Source organism: Eubalaena glacialis, chromosome 18 (genome assembly GCF_028564815.1).
Source record: "Eubalaena glacialis isolate mEubGla1 chromosome 18, mEubGla1.1.hap2.+ XY, whole genome shotgun sequence".
In the NCBI taxonomy this organism is placed as follows: domain Eukaryota; kingdom Metazoa; phylum Chordata; class Mammalia; order Artiodactyla; family Balaenidae; genus Eubalaena; species Eubalaena glacialis.
In genome coordinates, this window is record NC_083733.1 from 33,783,796 (window position 1) to 33,809,089 (window position 25,294).

Sequence of the window (25,294 nt, forward strand, 5' to 3'; positions counted from 1 at the left end):
CCTAAAAGAACATATTTGTTTTGTGATCTATGGCCCTGACTCTTCATAGTTTAAACTTTATACTGTGATATTATCACACATTCCTCCTACCACTTAACAAAAGTCCTTACTAGATGTCTTGTACTTATACCATTACAAATTGTTTCCTGTGGCCAAAGAAAGACATACTTATAATTCTTAAACTAGGAGATAACCAAAAACATCACCTTTTTAAGAGAGGTGGAGGGAGGCCTAAATATCTTCCTTTAACCGAGAAATGTGTTAATAAAATACATCTCATCTATTTCTAACATAAAACTATTAAATACTTGCTACTCTATAAATAAAAATTTCCCTTGCTGCTATTCATTCAGATAAAATTAAGTTTAAGAAGCCAGATCATACCGATTAAACTAATAAGCATGATTATATTAGGGGTAGTATTGGAGAAGATAAGAATCCCAAATATCTTATATCAGCTTTTATAAACCTACTGTAATTGCTGAATTGTAGTACACTCTACCAAAATGGTTTAATCATTTCATGGCTTACACTATGTACTACACCTTGGCCAGATTTAAAATGCTAAAGAAGTAAAAACAGTACAACGGGACTTCCCTGGTGGCACAGTGGTTAAGAATCCGCCTGCCAATGCAGGGGACACAGGTTCGATCCCTGGTCTGGGAAGATCCCACACGCCACGGAGCAACTAAGCCTGTGTGCCACAACTACTGAGCCTGTGCTCTAAAGCCGGCGAGCCATAACTACTGAGCCCGCGCGCTTAAACTACTGAAGCCCATGCGCCCTAGAGCCCGTGCGCTGCAACTGCTGAGCCCACACCCTGCAACTACTGAAGCCCGTGCACCTAGAGCCTGTGCTCCGCAACGAGAAGCCACCGCAATGAGAAGCCCGTGCACCGCAACAAAGAGTGGTCCCTGCTCACCACAACCAGAGAAAGCCCATGTGCAGCAATGAAGACCCAATACAGCCAAAAAATAATTAAATAAATAAATAAAATAAAAATTAAAACAAATAAATAAAAGTAGCAACAAAGACTGAACAGAAATCTTCTTTAAAAAAAAAGATAATACAAGGACTGAAAGTTAAAAAAGATGTTAATACATCATCAAGAGAACTAATTCTCTCCCATTTCTCATTAAAGGAAAGCAGGGAATAAATTAATTACTGTACCAAAAAACAGCACCTAGGATACCACCTAAAGGCAAAAATAACTATCTTCTACTTACATTCTCAGAGGATTAACGATTTCTGTCCTCAGCAGCTCTTGAGTTTCACTATAATATTCTACATCATTCTTTTCTTTGGGTCTAAGTAACACAGTGTCGAGAACGGAACTAAAAGCAAACAAGCTGCAAAATAAAAAGAATATGTTTCCTCATGCTGTAAATGTACTAATTTTTGAGAAACACATACTAAAAAGAATATGAAGAGAAAAATCACAAACTCTGGAGAACAAATAACATACAAATTAGTGTTTTTTATTAATACAGGTAACCAAGACCCCTGTCAAGGTTCCCATGGTTCAATCATCAGGGCCTAGAGATCCTTAAGGAGAATACTAATATCAAGAAGGCAAACTATAGATTGACAGTGTTAAAGGATTTAAAATATGCCTTCAGTACACTGGAAAACTTCTTTGCAAAAGCTGAAAGAAGGCCTACAAATCTGAGTCAAACTACAACAGAGGAGAAAGTTTGGAAACTAATTCCCCAAGGCAAACACATAGCCAATATGTAACCCACTCTAGATATACTTCTCTCTCTCCACAGCCCTTTGCAGAGGTCTGAATTCCTTTAAATGTCAAAATCACTTGTGAGTGACTAACAGCAGTGACTTGCTGATATCAAAGAAAAAGAAAATTTGGCTAAACAGATTTTTATCAGAAAATCTGAAGAATATTACATCAATTCTTGCTTTTGTCAACACCTCTGAGAGACAAAGTATTCTGCCCAAAAAAGGGCCCACCACTTTTATTCTTCTCCCTGTCTTTAAAATTTTAACGTCCCATTAACTTCCTAATTCTTACAACATGGCTGTACAGAGCTGGCAGGTTATGCTCAGTTTAACTGGCAATGTTCTTGGTTCAAGCTTCAGAGTGTAAAAATTCTTGCCATGTTAAATCGTTCTACTTTGGAACAAACTACTTATACGAGGGCAACTGTGCTTCTGCTGAAAATACTTCTTTAAAATAAAGTAGTTTTATGATTGCCTCTGCCTAGTAAAACAAACACACAAGCCAGTCAATGGCTTATGACAAGTTATTTGATTTGTGCACAAAGATCCTGTACTTATTCTCTTCAGTCCTATGATTTCCCACATACCCTCAGAATATCTGTACCACCTGTAACACTATCATTCACCTCTTATCCATCATTCACTGCATTACTTTTTATATTAATTTTTTGGATACAGGCACATGAGGCAACATTCAGTAGCTTCCAAGGAGTATATAGTGAAATGCAAATCTCCCTTTCTCTCCTGAACCCCAGCCCCCAGTTTCTCCACTCAGAGGCAATTAGCAGTTTCCTTCTCTCTCTCTTTCTCTCTCTCTCTGACACACACACACAGAAACACACACACCTGCCCCCACGGCACTATATTCCTACTGCATTAATTTTAAACTTACCAGAATAAGGTTGAGTCTAAGTAACAAGAATTGTAATGACCCTGGATACCTTTCTTCTTTCCAATCATTATCTCTAAACCTTCTTTTTCCATTTTTGGTGGAGTATTTTCTTCTACTACTTCACTTAAGTAGCCTCCAAATGCTGCAAAGATAAAAATGAAAATAATTATTTTAAACTATTATAGTTATGTATTCCCATACATATTTCTTCACTTAAAAATATCTTTTCGTATTTTGATGCACAATTTATTACCCAACTTAAAACTAAGTTAAAGGTAGGTTTTGGTTAATTGTTATTCAGCTTGGCTTATAAAAAATGCTAATGTTCGTTTTCAACCTTATTTCCTCCACAATTTAAAGAACACTTTAGAGTATCAAGTAACGTAAAAAAGCATCTGCCAAGTAAAATATTTTGTTCCCCAAATATTTTATTTGTCTGAAGATGTTCCATTTCCAAGTTGGAAAAGAAAACAAAAAATTCCAAAGCACTACTTCAACTGTAAGAAAAATTGTTTTTCATAAAGATGGCTTTCCTATTTATACCTGTTTAACCCTTAAGATGCTTCACCACGATTATCCAAAACTGGAAAGGGATAGTATCAGGAAACTGCCACCTACTATAAGTGATGAGGAGACCTGTCCTTCATCAAGCAATTAAAACTACTTCTTATAATAATGCTGACTTCTTGATAAGATATGCTCATTGACGTACTAGACAAGACACTGAGAAGGAAGTCATTCTTGATAAGATATGCTTATTGATGTACTTGAACAATATAGAGAGAGGAAAATCAGTGCCAAAAAGAAGGCCACATTTCAATCTCTACCTCCTGGGTTGTTGAAAATTAAATGTCTGTAATCAACAGGAAGGGGAAAATAAATCCCACTATTTCTCAATTTTTAAGTCTCAAGCATGGTTTCCTGGTTAATACTTTTTTTAAATGTCCCCTCTTAGGATAACTGTAACTTTCTCATACACCAAGTAATAATTTTTTTCTGATTTAAAAGCTTGATGAACACTGGCAGGAAAGAAAGAAACACTGTTTACTACCAACTACTGCAAAATGACATGAGGTCAGAACTAGAGTCATTCCAGATTGATAAATAAATGAAAGGCACACAAATACCTAAAGAGTTACAGCGTTCGATCTGATTGGAAACTGGCTGCAGGGACGCAAACCTAGAGTCCGGCCGGCAGCTCTTCAGTTTAACAAACAGCGCTTTTTTCAGGGCACAGGTGAAATACCGAGTACCCCTAAAGGTTCCATCTGTACAGCCTGCACACTCGTCTTCCTGAAAAAGACAAAAAAAAAAAAATGCTTAGACATGCATTATTCTCCATCTTGCAAAGATGGTATACAAAGAACTAAGACTTGTTTCAAGTTTACCCTTTCTTAGAATTCCGTTGCCACACCTGTACTGAGAACTCCATCAGGAAAAAGGGGTTGACTAATCAGTGTTTCAGCCCACAGCTGACGATTTGAGAAATTAATGCCTTATTCCAGCATAAAATCCTCAATGTATTTCCCTTCAGAATACATGTTAAACCTTCCCTGGTTAACTGACTTCCCTGCACCATTTCCAAAAGCATTAAAACTAGTGGGGAGAGGGGGCCAGAAGGAACTGTTTATTTTAACAACCCAAAGAGAAAAACAGCATTCAATGGCCTGTAAACCAACAAATAAAAAAACAAGAAATATATTTAAATAAAAGCTAAATGTACTCAAATTCTCTTTCTGATTATGAAATGTCAAACAATATGCTTTCTAATCTCCAAAATCTTTCCCTCTACCAAAGATCTCAAAAGGTCACTAAAAATGGTGATTAATCTTAAAGTCAATGATAGAAATATTAGAACTGATTGCAGGAGGGAGGCTAAGAAAAAAAAGAAAAACTGATAACAGTTTGCTTTCCTTACTGCATTCTGTTTAATATAATGAGCCTAAACATATTAGCCTAAAAATCTACTTTCATTCCTTGAACATAGATCAACTAACATTAAGAATAAGTGGATCAGATGCTTAATGGGTGGCAAAGGATGTCAGGCAACGTGGTAATAAAATTTTTCTCTAGTGATGGCTTTGTGGATAAATAAAATATTTCACCAAAAAGCAAAGAATAGGGAAAGATCTGTACAAAACCCCAGACAGAAAAGAAATGCAATTTTTAGGTCAAATTGAATTACCAGTTCCAGTCCCGCCAGTACTTCATTGAGTCCTGGCGGCTGCCCAATCCAACGGATCACCCCGTAGAAAGGAGGATTCTCTTTAACCTCGGCCAGCGAGCCCACTTCCAGGCCATGTGAGTTACCAGAAGATACGGCCAAAGGTGGACTCTCCTGCACGGGTGCATTGTTTAGCTCTCCCATCACAGACTGAACTGACAGAGAGAGCGCACTGTGGCTAATACTTCCATTGGTGTTGGACATCTTTGTCAGACTAAATGGTAAAGAATGAAATCTGTTCTCGCTGGATAGTGAGTTCATGGAAGGAGGTTGCAGTGGTGGTGAAGCGTGTCCAAAGTCTGGAGAGATCTCCGTAAGCGATTTTGCAGGGTCTTCAGCAACTATAAGAAATTATTCTTAATTAGAGAAATTTATTCAAGAATATTAAATATGCCCTACATCTCTAAAGATTAATATATACATAAGTCCAACTGCCCACCTGACCTCTTCTAGTATGATTCTCGTAAGCATCACAAACTTACTACCTCCAAGACAGTGTTCTAGATTCACATCCCCACCTCCAAATTTTTCTTCTTCAGTAAATGGCACCCAATTATTCAAACCAATAAAATATGTTATTGATTGGAATTGTATAGGTTATATTCTTTGTCCAAAATACAATTAAGTTACAAAAACCTATACAAAAAAGAGAGCAAAAAATTTAAGAAAGATGCTCCTAAATAACTAATGAATCAAAGAAGAAATGATAATGTAAATTTTTAAAATAAAGAAAAAATAAACACTTGAACACAACTAAAGTAATACTTACAAAAGAAATGTATAGACTTAATAGTTCATTTTAGAAAAAAAGGAAAGGTAATATTAATAAACTCAGCATACAACTTAGGAAGTTAGAAAAACAACAGAATAACCTCCCAAAAAGTAGTCAAGAGGAAAGAATAAACACAAAAACAGAAATTAATGAAAGAGAAAACAAACATCCAATGAAAAGAACCAAAGCCAAAAGCTGTTTCATTAAAACAACTAATACAGTTGCCAGGCAGGTACTGCAAATCAGTGTGGAAAGAACAAACTTCTTAATAAACGGTGTTGAGATAATCAACTATCCATATTTTAAAAAAATTAGGGAGATCACCTTCCTCCCCACAGATACATGAGAAATACATCTACACGTGGAACTGCTCCTACAGAACACCCACTGAACGCTGGCAGAAGACGTCAGACCTCCCAAAAGGCAAGAAAATCCCCACGTACTTGGGTAGGGCAAAAGAAAAAAGAAATAACAGAGACAAAAGAATAGGGACGGGACCTGCACCAGTGGGAGGGAGCTGTGAAGGAGGAAAGGTTTCCACACACTAGGAAGCCCCTTCGTGGGCAGAGACTGCGGGTAGCAGAGGGGGGAAGCTTCGGAGCCACGGAGGAGAGCGCAGCCACAGTGGTGCGGAGGGCAAAGCGGAGATTCCCGCACAGAGGAGCGGTGCCGACTAGCACTCACCAGCCCGAGAGGCTTGTCTGCTCAGCCGCCGGGGCGGGCGGGGCCTGGGAGCTGGGGCTCGGGCTTCGGTGCTAGCCGGGAGGGAGTCCGGGAAAAAGACTGCAGCTGCCAAAGAGGCAAGAGAATTTTTCTTGCCTCTTTGTTTCGCGGCGCGCAAGGAGAGGGGATTCAGAGCGCCGCCTAAACGAGCTCCAGAGACGGGCGCGAGCCGCGGCTATCAGCGCGGATCCCACAGCAACAGGGACGCAGAGGGAAAAACGGAGAGATTCCCGCACAGAGGCTCGGCGCCGAGCAGCACTCACCAGCCCGAGAGGCTTGTCTGCTCACCCGCCGGGGCGGGCGGGGGCTGGGAGCTGAGGCGCGGGCTTCGGTCGGATCCCAGGGAGAGGACTGGGGTTGGCTGCGTGAACACAGCCTGAAGGGTCTAGCGCACCACAACTAGCCGGGAGGGTGCACGAGAAAAAGTCTGCAGCTGCCGAAGAGGCAGGAGACTTTTTCTTGCCTCTTTGTTTCGCGGCGTGCAAGGAGAGGGGATTCAGAGCGCCACTTAAACGAACTCCAGAGACGGGCGCGAGCCGCGGCTATCAGCGCGGACCCCAGAGACGGGCATGAGACGCTAAGGCTGCTGCTGCCGCCACCAAACAGCCTGTGGGCGAGCACAGGTCATTCTCCACACCGCCCCTCCCGGGAGCCTGTGCAGCCCGCCACGGCCAGGCTCCCGTAATCCGGGGACAACTTCCCCGGGAGAGCGCACGGCGCGCCTCAGGCTGCTGCAACGTCACGCCGGCTTCTGCCGCCGCAGGCTCGCCCCGCCTCCTCCGTACCGCTCCCTCCCCCCGGCCTGACTGAGCCAGAGCACCCGAATCAGCTGCTCCTTTAACCCCGTTCTGTCTGGGCGGGGAACAGACGCCCTCAGGCAACCTACATGCAGAGGCGGGTCCAAATCCAAAGCTGAACCCCGGGAGCTGTACGAACAAAGAAGAGAAAGGGAAATCTCTCCCAGCAGCCTCAGAAGCAGCGGATTAAAGCTCCACAAACAACTTGATGTGCCTGCATCTGTTGAATACCTGAATAGACAACGAATCATCCCAAATTTAGGAGATGGACTTTGGGAGCAGGATATATTAACTTTTCCCCTTTTCCTTTTTTTTGTGAGTGTAGATGTGTATGCTTCTGGGTGAGATTTTGTCTGTATAGCTTTGCTCTCACCGTTAGTCCTAGGGTTAGGTCCGTCCGTTTTTTTTTTTTTTTTTTTTTTTTTTGGCTTAAAAAAATTTTTTTTTCCCTAATAAATGTTTTCTTAATAATTTTTTCCTTATTTTCTATTTTTAAAAAAATTTTTAATAAGTTTTTTCATATTTTTTATTTTAAAAAATTAAAAAATTTTTTTTCTTAATAAATTTTTTCTAAATAATTTTTTTCTTGTTTTTAGTATAAAAAATTAATAAATCTATTTTTAAAAATTAAAAAAAATTTTTTTTCTTAATAAATTTACTCTTAATAATTTTTTTTCTTATTTTTTATTATAATTGCTTTATTTTATTTTATTTTATCCTCTTTTTTTCTTTCTTTCCATTTTTTCTCCCTTTTATTCTGAGCCGTGTGGATGAAAGGCTCTTGGTGCTCCAGCCAGGCATCAGGGCTGTGCCTCTGAGGTGGGAGAGCCAACTTCAGGACACTGGTCCACAAGAGACCTCCCAGCTCCACGTAATACCAAACGGCGAAAATCTCTCACAGATCTCCATCTCAACATCAAGACCCAGCTTCACTCAACGACCAGCAAGCTACAGTGCTGGACACCCTATGCCAAACAACTAGCAAGAGAGGAACACAGCCCCATCCATTAACAGAGAGGCTGCCTAAAATCATAATAAGGCCACAGACACCCCAAAACACACCACCAGACGTGGACGAACCCACCAGAAAGACAACATCCAGCCTCATCCACCAGAACACAGGCACTAGTTCCCTCCACCAGGAAACCTACACAACCCACTGAACCAACCTTAGCCACTGGGGACAGATACCAAAAACAACGGGAACTACGAACCTGCAGCCTGTGAAAAGGAGACCCCAAACACAGTAAGATAAGCAAAATGAGAAGACAGAAAAACACACAGCAGATGAAGGAGCAGGGTCAAAACACACCAGACCTAACAAATGAAGAGGAAATAGGTAGTCTACCTGAAAAAGAATTCAGAATAATGATAGTAAGGATGATCCAAAGTCTTGGAAATAGAATAGACAAAATGCAAGAAACATTTAACAAGGACGTAGAAGAACTAAAGAGGAACCAAGAAACGATGACAAGCACAATAAATGAAATTAAAAATACTCTAGATGGGATCAATAGCAGAATAACTGAGGCAGAAGAACGGATAAGTGACCTGGAAGATAAAATGGTGGAAATAACTACTGCAGAGCAGAATAAAGAAAAAAGAATGAAAAGAACTGAGGACAGTCTCAGAGACCTCTGGGACAACATTAAACGCACCAACATTCGAATTATAGGGGTCCCAGAAGAAGAAGAGAAAAAGAAAGGGACTGAGAAAATATTTGAAGAGATTATAGTTGAAAACTTCCCTAATATGGGAAAGGAAATAGTTAATCAAGTCCTGGAAGCACAGAGAGTCCCATACAGGATAAATCCAAGGAGAAACACACCAAGACACATATTAATCAAACTATCAAAAATTAAATATAAAGAAAACATATTAAAAGCAGCAAGGGAAAAACAACAGATAACACACAAGGGCATCCCCATAAGGTTAACAGCTGATCTTTCAGCAGAAACGCTGCAAGCCAGAAGGGAGTGGCAGGATATACTTAAAGTGATGAAGGAGAAAAACCTACAACCAAGATTACTCTACCCAGCAAGGATCTCATTCAGATTTGATGGAGAAATTAAAACCTTTACAGACAAGCAAAAGCTGAGAGAGTTCAGCACCACCAAACCAGCTTTACAACAAATGCTAAAGGAACTTCTCTAGGCAAGAAACACAAGAGAAGGAAAACACCTACAATAACAAACCCAAAACATTTAAGAAAATGGGAATAGGAACATACATATCGATAATTACCTTAAATGTAAATGGATTAAATGCTCCCACCAAAAGACACAGACTGGCTGAATGGATACAAAAACAAGACCCATATATATGCTGTCTACAAGAGACCCACTTCAGACCTAGAGACACATACAGACTGAAAGTGAGGGGATGGAAAAAGATATTCCATGCAAATGGAAATCAAAAGAAAGCTGGAGTAGCAATTCTCATATCAGACAAAATAGACTTTAAAATAAAGACAATTACAAGAGACAAAGACGGACACTATATAATGGTCAAGGGATCGATCCAAGAGGAAGGTATAACAATTGTAAATATTTATGCACCCAACATAGGAGCACCTCAATACATAAGGCAAATACTAACAGCCATAAAAGGGGAAATCGACAGTAACACAATCATAGTAGGGGACTTTAACACCCCACTTTCACCAATGGACAGATCATCCAAAATGAAAATAAATAAGGAAACACAAGCTTTAAATGATACATTAAACAAGATGGACTTAATTGATATTTATAGGACATTCCACCCAAAAACAACAGAATACACATTTTTCTCAAGTGCTCATGGAACATTCTCCAGGATAGATCATATCTTGGGTCACAAATCAAGCCTTGGTAAATTTAAAAAAATTGAAATCGTATCAAGTATCTTTTCCGACCACAACGCTATGAGACTAGATATCAATTACAGGAAAAGATCTGTAAAAAATACAAACACATGGAGGCTACACAATACACTACTTAATAACGAAGTGATCACTGAAGAAATCAAAGGGGAAATCAAAAAATACCTAGAAACAAATGACAATGGAGACACGACGATCCAAAACCTATGGGATGCAGCAAAAGCAGTTCTAAGAGGGAAGTTTATAGCAATACAAGCCTACATCAAGAAACAGGAAACATCTCGAATAAACAACCTAACCTTGCACCTAAAGCAATTAGAGAAAGAAGAACAAAAAAACCCCAAAGCTAGCAGAAGGAAAGAAATCATAAAGATCAGATCAGAAATAAATGAAAAAGAAATGAAGGAAACAATAGCAAAAATCAATGAAACTAAAAGCTGGTTCTTTGAGAAGATAAACAAAATTGATAAACCATTAGCCAGACTCATCAAGAGAAAAAAGGAGAAGACTCAAATTAATAGAATTAGAAATGAAAAAGGAGAAGTAACCACTGACACTGCAGAAATACAAACGATCATAAGAGATTACTACAAGCAACTCTATGCTAATAAAATGGACAACCTGGAAGAAATGGACAGATTCTTAGAAATGCACAACCTGCCGAGACTGAACCAGGAAGAAATAGAAAATATGAACAGACCAATCACAAGCACTGAAATTGAAACTGTGATTAAAAATCTTCCAACACACAAAAGCCCAGGACCAGATGGCTTCACAGGCGAATTCTATCAAACATTTAGAGAAGAGCTAACACCTATCCTTTTCAAACTCTTCCAAAATATTGCAGAGGGAGGAACACTCCCCAACTCATTCTACGAGGCCACCATCACCCTGATACCAAAACCAGGCAAAGATGTCACAAAGAAAGAAAACTACAGGCCAATATCACTGATGAACATAGATGCAAAAATCCTCAACAAAATACTAGCAAACAGAATCCAACAGCACATTAAAAGGATCATACACCATGATCAAGTGGGGTTTATTCCAGGAATGCAAGGATTCTTCAATATACGCAAATCAATCAACGTGATACATCATATTAACAAATTGAAGGAGAAAAACCATATGATCATCTCAATAGATGCAGAGAAAGCTTTCGACAAAATTCAACACCCATTTATGATAAAAGTCCTGCAGAAAGTAGGCATAGAGGGAACTTTCCTCAACATAATAAAGGCCGTATATGACAAACCCACAGCCAACATTGTCCTCAATGGTGAAAAACTGAAACCATTTCCACTAAGATCAGGAACAAGACAAGGTTGCCCACTCTCACCACTATTATTCAACATAGTTTTGGAAGTGTTAGCCACAGCAATCAGAGACGAAAAAGAAATAAAAGGAATCCAAATCGGAAAAGAAGAAGTAAAGCTGTCACTGTTTGCAGATGACATGATACTATACATAGAGAATCCAAAAGATGCTACCAGAAAACTACTAGAGCTAATCAATGAATTTGGTAAAGTAGCAGGATACAAAATTAATGCACAGAAATCTCTTGCATTCCTGTATACTAATGATGAAAAATCTGAAAGTGAAATTAAGAAAACACTCCCGTTTACCATTGCAACAAAAAGAATAAAATACCTAGGAATAAACCTACCTAAGGAGACAAAAGACCTGTATGCAGAAAATTATAGGACACTGATGAAAGAAATTAAAGATGATACAAATAGATGGAGAGATATACCATGTTCTTGGATTGGCAGAATCAACATTGTGAAAATGACTCTGCTACCCAAAGCAATCTACAGATTCAATGCAATCCCTATCAAACTACCACTGGCATTTTTCACAGAACTAGAACAAAAAATTTCACAATTTGTATGGAAACACAAAAGACCCCGAATAGCCAAAGCAATCTTGAGAACGAAAAATGGAGCTGGAGGAATCAGGCTCCCTGACTTCAGACTATATTACAAAGCTACAGTAATCAAGACAGTTTGGTACTGGCACAAAAACAGAAATATAGATCAATGGAACAGGATAGAAAGCCCAGAGATAAGCCCACGCACATATGGTCACCTTATCTTTGATAAAGGAGGCAAGCATATACAGTGGAGAAAAGACAGCCTCTTCAATAAGTGGTGCTGGGAAAATTGGACAGGTACATGTAAAAGTATGAAATTAGAACACTCCCTAACACCATACACAAAAATAAACTCAAAATGGATTAAAGACCGAAGTGTAAGGCCAGACACTATCAAACTCTTAGAGGAAAACATAGGCAGAACACTGTATGACATAAGTCACAGCAAGATCCTTTTTGACCCAGGTCCTAGAGAAATGGAAATAAAAACACAAATAAACAAATGGGACCTAATGAAACTTAAAAGCTTTTGCACAGCAAAGGAAACCATAAACAAGACCAAAAGACAACCCTCAGAATGGGAGAAAATATTTGCAAATGAAGTAACGGACAAAGGATTAATCTCCAAGATTTACAAGCAGCTCATGCAGCTCAATAACAAAAAAACAAACAACCCAATCCAAAAATGGGCAGAAGACCTAAATAGACATTTCTCCAAAGAAGAGATACAGATTGCCAACAGACACATGAAAGAATGCTCAACATCATTAATCATTAGAGAAATGCAAATCAAAACTACAATGAGGTATCATCTCACACCGGTCAGAATGGCCATCATCAAAAAATCTAGAAACAATAAATGCTGGAGAGGGTGTGGAGAAAAGGGAACACTCTTGCACTGTTGGTGGGAATGTAAATTGATACAGCCACTATGGAGAACAGTATGGAGGTTCCTTAAAAAACTAAAAATAGAACTACCATATGACCCAGCAATCCCACTACTGGGCATATACCCTGAGAAAACCATAATTCAGAAAGAGTCATGTACCAAAATATTCATTGCAGCTCTGTTTACAATAGCCAGGACATGGAAGCAACCTAGGTGTCCATCATCGGATGAATGGATAAAGAAGATGTGGCACATATATACAATGGAATATTACTCAGCCATAAAAAGAAATGAAATGGAGGTGTTTGTAATGAGGTGGATGGAGTTAGAGTCTGTCATACAGAGTGAAGTAAGTCAGAAAGAGAAAAACAAATACAGTATGCTAACACATATATATGGAATCTAAGGGAAAAAAAAAAAAAAAAAAAAAGAAGTCATGAAGAACCTAGTGGCAAGATGGGAATAAAGACACAGACCTACTAGAGAATGGACTTGAGGATATGGGGAGGGGGAGGGGTGAGATGTGACAGGGTGAGAGAGTGTCATGGACATATATACACTACCAAATGTAAAATAGATAACTAGTGGGAAGCAGCCGCATAGCACAGGGAGATCAGCTCGGTGCTTTGTGACCACCTAGAGGGGTGGGATAGGGAGGGTGGGAGGGAGGGAGATGCAAGAGGGAAGAGATATGGCAACATATGTATATGTGTAGCTGATTCACTTTGTTGTAAAGCAGAAGCTAGCACACCATTGTAAAGCAATTATACTTCAATAAAGATGTTTAAAAAAATAAATAAATAAGTAAAACAATCAAGGTCAAATGCAGTTGGAAAACAAAACATAAAAAAAAAAAAAAAAAAAATTAAATTGGACTCCTCTGTCATACTCTACACAAAAACAATTTCCAGATGTCTTAAAGAAAAATGTCAAAGGCAAAACTACAAATTTTGGAAGGGAATATAGAAGAATGTTATTTATGACTTTAGGGTAGAGAGAAATATCTTAAACATGAGTATACAGACCAAAAAGGAAAAGACTGACAAATATGACGACATTAAAATTAAGAGATACTTGTCCATTAAAAGGCATCATAGCAAGAGTAGAAATATGAGCCACAAACAAGGAGAAAATATTTGTAATCCTTATTTCTGACAAAGGATTAGAATTTGAAAAAGGTCTATAAATCAATTTTTTAAAAGACCAGAAAAAAATAGAAAAAAAAATGGACAAAAGACTTGAAAAGGGAGCTCACAGAAAAAGAAACCTAAATCACCAACAAATCAATAAAAAGATTCTTGCCCTCACTAGTAAATACATAAAAGAAAGTCAAAATCAACATGAGACAGCATTTCAAAAGGTAAAGGTCTTAGAACATTAACTATTGGTGAGGATGAGGAGTCAATGATACCCTTACACAAAGCTGATGGGAGTGTGAATTGGTATAACTATTCCAGGAAACAGTTTGGCATTATTTAGTAAAGGAAAGATGTGCATATCCCATGTACATCTAGCAATTCCACTCCTAGGTACATACCCTAGGCATGGGTAAGAATGTTAGTAGCAGAGCTATTAATAATAGCAAGAAAATAAAACCAATTCAAATGTCCATCAATGGTCGAATGGATAGTTACATTGTGGTATATTTAAATACCGTATTTCACAGAAATGAAATGGAATGGAATGCAATGCTATACAGCAATGAAAACAAATAAATCATCATCACATACTACAACTTGGATGAATCTAGAAACATAATGTTGAGGGAGGAAATTACACAATATACATACAGTCTGATTCCTTGTATATAAAGCTCAAAACCATGCAGAACTAACAGTATGCTGTTTAGATGGTCAAACTCATAAAGCGATAATGAAAACCAAGAGAGTGATAAACACTAAGTTAAAGATGATGGTAGCTCAGAGGAGAGTGAAGAGAGCAACAATAGGAAGAAGCGCTGAGGGGATTTCAAAGGGAATGATAATGTTCTTTGCCGTAAAGTGAGTAGTGACTCCATGGGTGTTCACTGTACTTTATACCTTATCCATTTAAGATTCTTTACTGATGATATTTAATCTAAACATTTTTTAAGTTATTATTTTCTTTCCCAAACCCTCAACCCCCCAAGCCCAACACTCAATTCCATAAAGCAAGATGTTGTTTCTACCTCCAAAATATACCTCAAATTTGTCCACCCCTCTTACCCTCTCCCATCATCTCCCCGCTCAAAGCCACCATCATCTTTCACCCTGCAACCAGTCTCTTACCTGGACTCTCTGTCCCTCTTCTCGCCCCTCTCCAATCTAATTACCATACCACAACTAGTGAGATCTTTTTAAAATTTAAAGATCTTACGTGATCTTGTATCATTCCCTTGTTTAAGACCGTCAATGGCTTTCCAGTACTCTTACAATAAATACTAAATTTCTTACCAACACTTACTAGGTCCTAAATGATCTGGCTCCTACCTACCCTTCCAAACTCATTTCATACACCTCTTTTCCTTGCTTACTCTGCTGCAGCCGCTCTGGCCTACTTCCTGTTCCCCAAATATAATTTCTCACCTCAGGACCTCTGCCTTTACTATTTCCTCTGCCTAGAAGGCTCTTCTTAAGCTCTTCTTCTGGCAGTTTCATTCACATCATCCAGATCCCAACATAAATATCATTTCCTCAAAGACTCTCTTCCAAACCACCTCTGGAGCCAGCTTCCCACCAGCTGCTATCACCTTGTTCATTTCCTTCATTGCACATGTCACAGTTACCTTGTCTGTCTATACATTTATTGTCTATCATACCAACTAGAATATAAGCGCCCTACAACGAGGAACTTTGTTAGTCTTTTCCATGGTTGGATCCACAACACTTGGTATAGCCACTAACACAAGAAAATACTCAATATTTGTAATAAAAAAAAAATTGAATAAATGAATCAAATGTTATAAAGAATAGCCTTTAAAATGTGTAAGTAAAACAACTACAGATATGATGTTCTTTTACAAGTAAATTGCTTCTATTTTCTAATTTAAGGATGCAGGCCTATTCCATACAAATTTCATTACTTCATATGTCTTTTTGGACCAGTTAGAAGGTCACTATATTAATCCAGACAGCAAAAAACAAAGGGAAGGATCTGAACTAAGGCAGTGGTTTCAGAAATGAAGAGAGGGGAAGGATTCTAGTGATATTAAAGAGGAGGAAATCCCTAGGACTTGGTGACATCTGGATGTGACTAATGAGAGAGAGAGAGAGGAGGTCCAGGATGAAGCCAAAACTTATATTTTAGGCAACTGGACTCATGTCTCCATCTCCTCACTCCGTAAAAACATAACTCACAAGGCCATTGGCGACTGCGACTGGCTAAATCCAGTGGGTTTTTGTGTGGTCTTTATCTTATTTGCCCTCTCAGAAGCATTTGACACTGGTGTCTATTAGCTCCTTGGCTTCTTGACCCAATAACCTCTTGTTTTGCCCACATCCTCTGGTTACCTTTTCTCTGTCTCCTTTGAAGACTTCTCCCCCTCCCAGCCATTATGCTCCTCAAGGCTCAGACTTAAGCCACACCCTCCATCCCTACTTTCTCTGTAGGTGATACTACTCACAGGATTTTAATCACCACATACATGAAGGCAACCTACAAATTTATTTCTCCAGCTCTTAACATCTCTTTTAAGCTCCAGATCTGCATATGCAACTGCCCGCTTGACAAATCAACTCTGGGAAGTTTAAAAGGCTCCTCAAACTCAACATATTCAAAGCAAATCCATCACTTTCCTCCACAACCACCTAATCCATCACCTTCCTCCATCATCACCTAAGTATGCAGGCCAGAAAACTAGGAGTCATCACTCACATCTCTTTCTTCCTTACCTCTCACTTTCAATCTATCTGTGAGTCCTGTCAATTCACTTCTGATATCTCATAGCCATCCACCTCTCCCCATCCCTTCCCCAAAAAGTCTAGCCCCAGCTACTATAATCTACGGCTGAGCCTATCAGCAGCCTTCAACAGTGTCCTTGCATTCACACAGCCCCTGCTTCACTCCACTGTCCACCCTGCAGCCACAATCATCTTCTCAAAAGGCAAACCCTGCAAACCCCTTGCTGAAAATCCTTCAGTGGCTTGCCATTTCCTTTTAATAGGGTACACCAGGCTCCACATGCCCTGGCCTTGTTTGCCATTCCATTCTCATCTCATAAAATGTTCTCTCTCTCTGTTCTGGCTGCTCTGGCTCTCTTTAGTCCTTGGCAAACACCAGCTCCATTTTACCACAAGGCCTTTACATATGCTGTTCTTTCTGCCTAAAACGTTCTTCTGCCCCATTTCAATTTGTTATCTATCACTCCCCTGGTAAATCTAAGCTCATATCACTTCCACCTAGAAATATCCCTGAACCCCTCAAGTAAAAGCATCCCTTAATATACTCTCACAGCATCATATGCCTTCATTACACTCATCAAGACTGCAATTCTTCATCTGTTGCTGGCACACAGTAAGCATTCAATATGTACTTGTTGAACAGATGAACAAAAGAAAAAAGAATAAACCAGAAGAAAGTGATGTCCCAAACCAAGGGAAGGTAGAGTTTTTTAAAAGTGGTATCAAAAAAAAGGATATCAAGATAGTAAAGTCTTTAAATGATTCAACTGATTCTAGAGATCTTCTACCTTAAACAGATCAATGAAGTGCAGAGAACAAGCTGCTAATACATTTTCTAAATATTACATTAACCTTAACAGCAGTGCAGTTCAAATTGTGTATAATATTTTAATTCAGCAATATTAATAAAGAATAGTCTACTCATTCTGTTTCCAAAAACTATCTATATTTGTGAAAAGGCCATTTTTTCTCTAGTGAGTTAAAAGGAGAGAATCATTATAAAGAACACTAAAATTATAGATTACCTTCATCAATATACCATGAATTTTTTGATTTGGATTGTGGTTGTGAGTCAACAGAAGACCCATTTAAGGTATAAAATAATTCAGATCTGTTCCTATTTCCAGGGTCTGAGGTAGATCCTATGGAACAAGAAAAGTTCCTTTTAAAAATAAAGTCAATATGGTGTGAAAGTTTTTCCGTAAGAGAAAATAATATGTATATGGTGTTAACAATTATTTACACAACCAACAGATGTATACAAACACAATATATTTTATTAGTGCCTTCAGCTTTTAAAATTTTGGTAACCATTTTCGCAGTGTCAAAAAGATTCTTCAGCCCAAGAAACAATATAAGAGGAGAAGAGGAGTTAAGTTAAAAGAAAAGCCTGCTTTTTTTTTTTTTTAAAACAAACTGCTTTAAAAAATCATTTCATGTACTATGGCTTATTTCCAAATGTCAAAATCACCATTCCCCAGTTTCATTTGACGAACCTCTTGGTTCACATATTATTAACATATTATTTTAAAACGGTTGCCCTCAAAAGAAGGCAGTCTTCAAATGTATATAAATAGATGCATAAATTAAGTTTAAAAGATTTAAGGTTTAAACATTTTGGAATTGTTAGTCAACAAATCCCTTGCTGAATTTCTTCATGTCTCTGAAAAAGTGAAGCAGTATTATTTCTTATACATTAGATTTATTAAATGTAAGAAAATGTTAGTGTAGCTATGCCAGACACATCAAGACATTCCCCTGCCTCATTACTAAGAGGACATGCTATCGTTGAGAGCAGTGGGGTCTCCAGAACCTACAACAAAATCTGATTTCTTTTTCAATTTAAAGCAGATAACTCTACACTTCATACCTATAACTAAGATCTGCTACAACATAAGTAGTACACATATCTTAAGAAAATCTTTAGGCTATTCATAATTTAAGTGAGAGTAGCAAATTGGTGCTAGCCTATCTAGATCCATAGGTTAACATAAAAAATACTATCTATCACTTATATATTCTATTTAATTCTACGTCTCCCAGGGTCCAAAGTCACATAAAATATTTCTTAAAGTACAATTTCCTTTTAAATAAGCTGAAAAAGTTTTCTTCACTAGATAACTGAGGAAAAAATATTCTTTTCTTAACCTACATCTGAGTTAAAAATTCTTGCAGCTTTTTAAATTAGCTGTTTAGCTTGTATAACTACCACCCTATACAACTATGAAATATGTGGAAGCTAACCAAAAAACAACTAAAAACTCCACATGTATTGTAAGGGAGTCTCTGGAAGAAAGACAAAAATTTTTGCTTAGTGGTTTGGAATTTAATTTGTGCCACCTCTGTTAGCAAAATCCACATAATCTCTAGTATACTTTATCCTATAAACATTATCCATAAATGACTATTTTGTACAGCGCAGCTCTAAACTATATATACAAATGTTACAAGTAGGGAATTCCAAAAACCAGTATATATGGACCAGAAATAGACACAGGTCCCCACAGGAAACTTTTCATCATTTAGAAAAGGTTGCGAACCCTTGGCTTAAGCAACACCATCTATAAACATTTTTTAGTAAACTACTAAAAATGTTTGCAAGAAGAAAGTCTACGTATACATTAAGGAGTAATACGTTTTAACCTTTTTTCAATGCTATGGCAAATCAAAAATCATGTAAATAACTAAGAACTGTACTCTATTAATCCATACCTGTAGCCTTTGGTTTATTATGACTGGATGAACCTTTGTCCCCAACACCTCTTGACATAAAGGCTAGTTTGGGAGGCCTCCTTTCCTGTGTAATGCTATCTGAAACAGTAAACATGTTTTTTAAAGATAAAAGCAAATTTTTGTAGAAGAGAAACAATTGAACAAATACTGACAAGAACAACAACAATCCCTTTCCAACAAAAAAACAGAATTTTCAGAGTAGTTTTACAAATTCGTCAAGGCCATAAAAAGTACTGAAAAAGATCATACCAAAAAAAAAATCGTTGTATTTCAAAACATAATTTCTATAAGATAATACACCCCAAGTACAATTCAGCTAAGTGCTTTAACTTCTTGAAAATTTAACCACTTTTAATCAATTTTATTTGATATGTTGAAACACCACCAAGAAAACCTTACTCAGTTTTTTGCAGGATTTCCCAAATCTGTATCCCCAGAACACCCCAGTGTGTTATGAAGTGTCCCACTCTCAAATATCTCTAGAAGATGATGAGATAAACAGACTTCTTTACTGCATAACCCCAGAACCTTTAATATGCTAATATGCATTGTGAATCTCTCAAAAAGGGATATAGTAAACTTTTTTGATAATTTTGATAACTTATTTGAGAATGTTTTTTGTGCCACTCTACTTAGCATCTCAGATTAATATATTTCATGGGACACAGATTGGAAAAAGTCTGGTTTGGTATACGTATCAGTTTAAAAAAAAAAAAAAATATATATATATATATATGTTAAGAATAACACAAACACACATACATATAAGAGAAAAAACACAGAGAAATACACAAATGAATAATGCAGAAAGCCAGAGATAAATAGCAACAATATTTCTGAAGAAAACACTTAAAACTTTTTTGAAAAATTGGTGCAATAATTTTGTTTTTGATACAAAGACTACCTTAAACCTTAAAGGCCAGTGATTTTCATAAGATATTCACAAAAACTGATCAAACAAATGTAGAAAAGTCAGTCTGGAAAGTTTTCCCTTGGGAAGTTCAACATATCCGTGGAGTCCAACATGACACTTAAGAGTCCTACCTGATAAAGCTGTGTATCAGCAAAAACAGTATCACCCACAGTGGATTTTTGAGAACAGAAAGAGAAAAAGAGGGAAAGTTTTACATTTTAAACACAAGGAAAAGGCTATTTTTTTTAAGAAAAAGGAAATAATACTGAATTAATTATATATAAATGATGCTTGGTAACTTTTTTCCACAGTTGGAGGGGGAGAAGAATGCCTTATTAAACTATATCTTAACTGTCTCATAATGTGATCAAATGGAATATTATTTTAATTCAAAAATATGAATACTGAATAACCATGTGTTTAACCAAGTGATATAGTAAATGAAAGGCTATTTACCAATATTTTTTATCATGTTACCATTCAAATATCTCTAAATACCACATGTGAGAGTTACTGTGAAAGGTAAAACTTCTTAGTCACTGGCAAAAGTTTCCAAATTACAGCATATAAATTGACTAAAGAAAACTAACACCCACTATTAACTGTAATTAATTGCATGTAAGTACATTTTGAAAAGATATTCACATGTATACCATAATCTATATACATTATACAGTTAGTGCTGATTATAATAAAGGCAGAAAATGGTCTTAACTAAGGCCACCTGGCAGTACCAAAAGGCCCAATGGATGAGTCGGTGGTGACAACTCTGCTGGTGATGCTAGGGGAGAGCTCCAAGGGTTAGGAATATGCAGGGCACTGGAGTTGGAAATGGTGGTTATCTTCTGCCAAAGACTTTGTCATGGGGGAGGTAGGCGCTCAAATATCAACTCTGAGGAATAGGATAGTCCTGCAGAATTCTATGCAGATAAAGGGTCACATGCCATATCTAACTTGCCCTCCAGCAGTTACATACCAACTAATTCTTCTTTCTTTATCACAACTATATTCATGATCCAAAATCAAAGCCTTCTATCTTAAATGAATTTTAAGAGATTACCACCTCAGGAAAAGGCAAGTATGAGAAAGTAAACAAAGTAAGGAATAAATTTGGCAGGCAATTTTGTGAGATTAAAACAATCCTGATTAAAAGATAGTAAAAGAGATAGCAAGACATGTCCACCAGACGGCATGTATAAAATGTTCATAGCAGCCTTATTTGTAATAACCAAAAGCTGGAACAATGCATTCTACAGGAGAATGGATAAACAAACTGTGATCTGTTCATGCAATGGAATATTACATAGCAATAAAAAAAGAAGAAACAACTGATATACACAACAACATGGACACTGTGTTGAGAAAAGAAATGAAGCCAAAAGTACCCATTATATATACACAGCAGGAGTGCATTCAAAATGATAAAATTAGCAGCCTGACCATCACTCTTATTGACTTAATCAGAAAAAGAAAAATCCCTTGAAGAAACTTGGGTTGGAAATCGTAACAATAAACCAGTGAACAATAACAAACCACAAGAAATGTCTGTGAATTTGAATGACCCACTAAATTGAGAAAATTGCTTAACTGATGTACTGCTTAACATCATCAGCTACAAGAGCATAATTCAAACCCAAATGAGAATTTAATATCCATGGAGAAATCTATTGAAGAAAATGTAAGTTTACTTGGGTAGAATGAAGAATTATAAAACCTAATACCAAACATACTGTACACAACAACAATGCAAAAATCTCCTTACAGTGAGACTACTGATCAAAATAAATATTTTCCTTATATTTTAGACAATTTTATATGAAAAACTGTTCAAGAAATCCCGGAAGGTCCACAGAGATAACATCAGGGTTGCACACTGTGATCTAGTGCTTCAAAATAACCTTTTGGGCTCTAATTGTCTCATATGAGAGGAGTCCTGCCTATACAGACAACATTCAGGGTAATTCAGGCTGACAATCTCCACAGAAGGCCACTTAGCATTATCTATCAAAGTGTAAAGTACACATACCCTTTGACCCAGCAAGTCTACTTCCAGGAAGTTATCTTTTTTTTAAGATCTTATAAATATTTTAATGTAAGTATGAGTATAATATATCCCATTTAAATACTCAGAAAAGTATATTGACGGCACACAAGAAAAATCTACAGGTGACATGATATTGAGAGAGACAAAACACGAAAGGACAGAATTAGTATCCAAAATGATCTGAAAATGGAAGACTGGATAGCTCTAACGACATGAAGTTAAACAGGGACAAATGTAAAGTCCTGCCATATGTCCCCCAAATCAACCATACAAATATAGATCAGAAGCAGAAGGACATGTGAACAAAATGGGGGATTTAAGTCAAGCGTAAGTTTAGGAATCATTAATTCATTAGTTTATAAGTGCATTCATTTAGTCAAGAAATACTACCAACTCCATGCAAGGAAGGCATTACCGTGTCTCTGGGAACATAATTCAAACTGTGACAGGGCTGTCCCAAAATCTTTTCTGCCAAAGTCCTGTTCTATTGCAATAATTAGTCTACATACAGACTACGGTATTCTGTTCCCCTCTAGGTGTCCAAGTGTGAAGGTGTCTTTAACAAACCAGGTCTTATTCAGAGTATCTGGAAGGCATGCCATATGAGAAACGGCTAAAACAACTCAAACTATTTAGGCTGGAGAACAGAAGATGTAGGTGTCAAGGACACTCATCTTTGAATATCTGAGGGTTGCTACAAGGAAGAGGGGCTGGATTTGTCCTAACTTCATCCCCAGTTAGAACTAGAATCAATGAGGGAAGTTATAGGAAGGTAGAGGTAAGCACGTATCATACAAGGAGTGACTTTTTCACAATTAGATCTGTCTAAAATGAAATACTCTAATTTTCTTCAGGACAAAGTGACTCTTCTATCAAATGAACACATAAGTAATCTTTTAGCTATACTGGATACATGCAAACTGAAACATACATATGACATTACTCACTGAAGCATTGTTTATAATAGCAAAAGACTGAAAACAGCCTTAATGCCCATCAGTAGGGGACTGGTTTCAAAAAATTGATACATTTATAAAATGAAATACAATGCAATAATTTAAGCAAAAGATTAAGTATGCAATTTATGTACTAAAATAAAATGATCCCTATGATCGATCTACTGTTAGCTTTTTTTAAAAAGGTGCAATTTACTCTTCTGGGAAGATAAGTTGGTGTACTTTTTCCTATTCCTCCTGATAAGTACAGCTAAAAACTCTGGATGTAACATATAAAACAAAACTGAGAAACCTCTGAAAGGCAAAGAGGAGAAGGCAGATCAGCTAGGGAGCACAGGACCTAAGGAGTGACACGAGATTTCCCTGGGTTTTCTTATTGCCTCATATATCCCAGACTTAGAGCTGAAGAAGGCAGCAACCTGGAAATGTCAATGGGGAGAGACAAAAGAAACTCCCAACAAAGGTATCCTCTCATTAGTCAAAGAATGAGAAAAGACAAACCCTAGTAAGACAGAAACTTTTAGACAATAATCACTCTACTGCAGCCAAACACAGCGGCCACACCCATTCCAACAAAGGCCAAGCGGGGAATCTGTACTTCTGCTTCCACCTGACAATAATGAGGTGACACACACAACCCTTGAAGCGGCAAAAACAAAGTTTAAATATGATCTAGAACCTCAGAATATAATACCCAACTGTCCAAGTTTCAAATAAAAATCACTCATTATACCAAGAACCAGGAAGATGCCAAAAAGAATTTAAAAAGACAGTCAATAAATGCCAACACTGAGATGACAGAGATGTTAGAATCATCTGACAAAGAACTGTAAAGCAATCATGATAAAAATGCTTCAATAAGCAATTACAAACACACTTAGGAAAAAATGAAAAATAGAAAACTTTTTACATAAAAGATAAAGAGAAAGGAATATTAGCATACCACTAAACAAAGTCATCAAACCACAAAGGAAGAGAGCAAGAGAAGAAGGGAACAGAGAAGAAATACAAAAACAGCCAGAAACACTAGACTCCATAAAAATCAAAATATTTTGCTTTGTGAAAGACTCTGTTAAGAGGATGAAGAGATAAGCTACAGACTGGGAAAAAAAATATTTGCAAACCACATATCCAACAAAGGACTAGCGTCTAGGATATATAAAGAATTCTCAAAATTCAACAGTAAAAAAGCAAATAATCCAATGAAAACATGGGCAAAAGAGATGAAAACAAAATTCACTAAAGAAGATACATAAATGGCAATCAGTACATGAAAATAGATATTCAACATCATGAGCTATCAGGGAAATTCAATTAAAATCATAGTGAGATATGACTACACGCATCTCAGAATGGCTCAAATAAAAAATAGTGACACCACCAAATGGTGGTGAGGATGTGGAAAAACTGGATCACTCATAGATTGTTGATGGTAATGTAAAATGGTACAGCCACTCTGGAAAAGTGTGGCAGTTTCTTAAAAAGCATGCAAATACCACATGACCAGAAGTTGCACACCTGGACATTTATACCAGAGAAATGAAGACTTATGTTCACTTGTGTTCACTCTACACAAATGTTTATAAGCATTATTTGTAACAGGTAAAAACTGGAAACAAATCAGATGTCCTTCAATGGGAAAACTGTTAAACAAATAGTGGTATAGCCACAACATGGACTATACCTCAGCAATAAAAAGGAATAAACCAGTGATACACACAACATGGATGAATCTCTAGAGAATTATGCTGAGTGAAAAAAGCCAATCTCAAAAGGATTCTTGAAATGACAGAACTGTAGAAATGAAGAACAAATTAGTGGATGCCAGGGTTAAGGAGGGGTTGGGGACAAGATGGGCAGTGTGACAATAAAAAGGCAACATGAAGTATCCTTGTGGTAATGGGAATGTTCTGTATATTGACCATATCAATGTCAACACCCTGGTTGTGATCTTACACTGTAGTTGTATAAGATGTTCCTTTGGGGAAAACTGTGTAAGGGGT

General features: G+C 37.4%; 1 protein-coding gene across 5 annotated transcripts in view; it reads right to left on the reverse strand.

Moving 5' to 3' along the window:
• CYLD (CYLD lysine 63 deubiquitinase) overlaps positions 1–25,294 on the reverse strand; it is a 61,971-nt gene that overhangs the window by 10,402 nt on the left and 26,275 nt on the right. For 4 of the 5 annotated variants that reach the window (XM_061172332.1, XM_061172331.1, XM_061172330.1 and 1 more), the window contains 6 exons: positions 19,358–19,456; positions 17,671–17,787; positions 4,812–5,191; positions 3,754–3,919; positions 2,627–2,768; positions 1,227–1,349 (listed from right to left, as the gene is read on the reverse strand). In XM_061172332.1, coding sequence (XP_061028315.1) covers positions 1,227–1,349; positions 2,627–2,768; positions 3,754–3,919; positions 4,812–5,191; positions 17,671–17,787; positions 19,358–19,456 — 1,027 coding nt within the window. The remainder of the gene's footprint in view (positions 1–1,226; positions 1,350–2,626; positions 2,769–3,753; positions 3,920–4,811; positions 5,192–17,670; positions 17,788–19,357; positions 19,457–25,294) is intronic. The other variant, XM_061172333.1, reaches the window with a different exon arrangement.